Below are 1,078 nucleotides of genomic sequence, written 5' to 3'. Positions count from 1 at the left end.
GAAGAAGCATCGAAGCTTACAAGGCTAAGTTGACCACGACCCGGCCCCATAGGCAGTCAGAGGAGGCGAGGGAGTCCGGGACAACTAATAGACCACAAAGGATGTCTCCTCTTTGAAGAGTCCTCTACCAAAAGCAGCGTGGTGTATGGTCGATAATATGGTAAATCGTTGGAGCTATCAGGAAAAGAAGCGGTATTTTTTACACATCGATAATCGTTCGACAGTCCAACTCCGAATAGTATCGTGACAAATGTGAGAAATGTGAACATGTTCTCAATCTCGTAGTTTGTATTCCTTTGTGGTTATTCGTGCGCGCCTTGCGCCGATGCATTGCGGTAAACTGCCAACAACGGCAAACGCCCTCGGCCTCACCCCTCTTCGAGGAGACTGTGATCCCCTGCCGATCTTTGAAGACCAAGACCCTTCTTTGTTGGAAGGTCAACGACGGCATCTCAACGAAATGTCTGCCAATCTGATTCAGAATATGAGTCTCGAGAAGGCATCCGCCGCTGACATTCGTCGGGCCCGTAATTTGACACTTCTCAGTGAGCTTTATGAGGAGGCTGCTGTCGCCTACTATGATGGTGACAAGAAGAAGTTACTCGATTTGATTGCTACTGCTGAAGATCTAGTCGGCAGCGGTTCCCTGTATGACCGACAGCCAAGCGATGATATTGTTACTGTGGATTCAATGAGGGTCCTTACTGAGGCGGATCACTGAGGATGACGCTACGTTATACACAGCTCTCGACGTACACATCCTAGTTGCATCCTTTCTTGGGCTCTCTCATTCCTCCTATTCTTCTGATACTGTATCCTGTATTGTCGCGAACTCTGAGAAGCTCGCAATAGTCTGGTCAATGCAGCAATGCTGGCCAGAGTAAATTATCTCCTTCCTTCTCTTTCTCTGTCTCTTGGTTGCCCATTACTACGAATCGTGGTGGCGACGCATCGCCTTAGTAGCCGTTTCCAATAACGAGTAGTCATTGTTGTCCTTCCTCTGTAAGGGCTCAAGTATTCCAGCGAGTCATAATCATAAAACGCTGGGAGCTTCGATAATCTGTTGGTGTGAAGTGAC

At 48.1% G+C, this 1,078-nt stretch overlaps 1 protein-coding gene across 1 annotated transcript; it reads left to right on the top strand.

Annotated features, from left to right (window-relative positions):
* Window positions 1-460: 460 nt before the first annotated feature.
* On the top strand, window positions 461-721 carry Pmar_PMAR016796 (hypothetical protein; the record flags this gene model as incomplete). The annotated part of the gene is made up of 1 exon (XM_002768849.1): window positions 461-721. The coding sequence occupies one exon, from the start codon at window positions 461-463 to the stop codon at window positions 719-721; it is 261 nt and encodes an 86-aa protein (XP_002768895.1).
* Between the last annotated feature and the right edge of the window lie 357 nt (window positions 722-1,078).

The sequence above is a fragment of the Perkinsus marinus genome (assembly GCF_000006405.1).
Source record: "Perkinsus marinus ATCC 50983 genomic scaffold scf_1104296966998, whole genome shotgun sequence".
Lineage (NCBI taxonomy): Eukaryota > Perkinsozoa > Perkinsida > Perkinsidae > Perkinsus > Perkinsus marinus.
The sequence above is the reverse complement of the archived record's forward strand: the minus strand, read 5'-3'. Positions and strand labels throughout refer to the sequence as shown.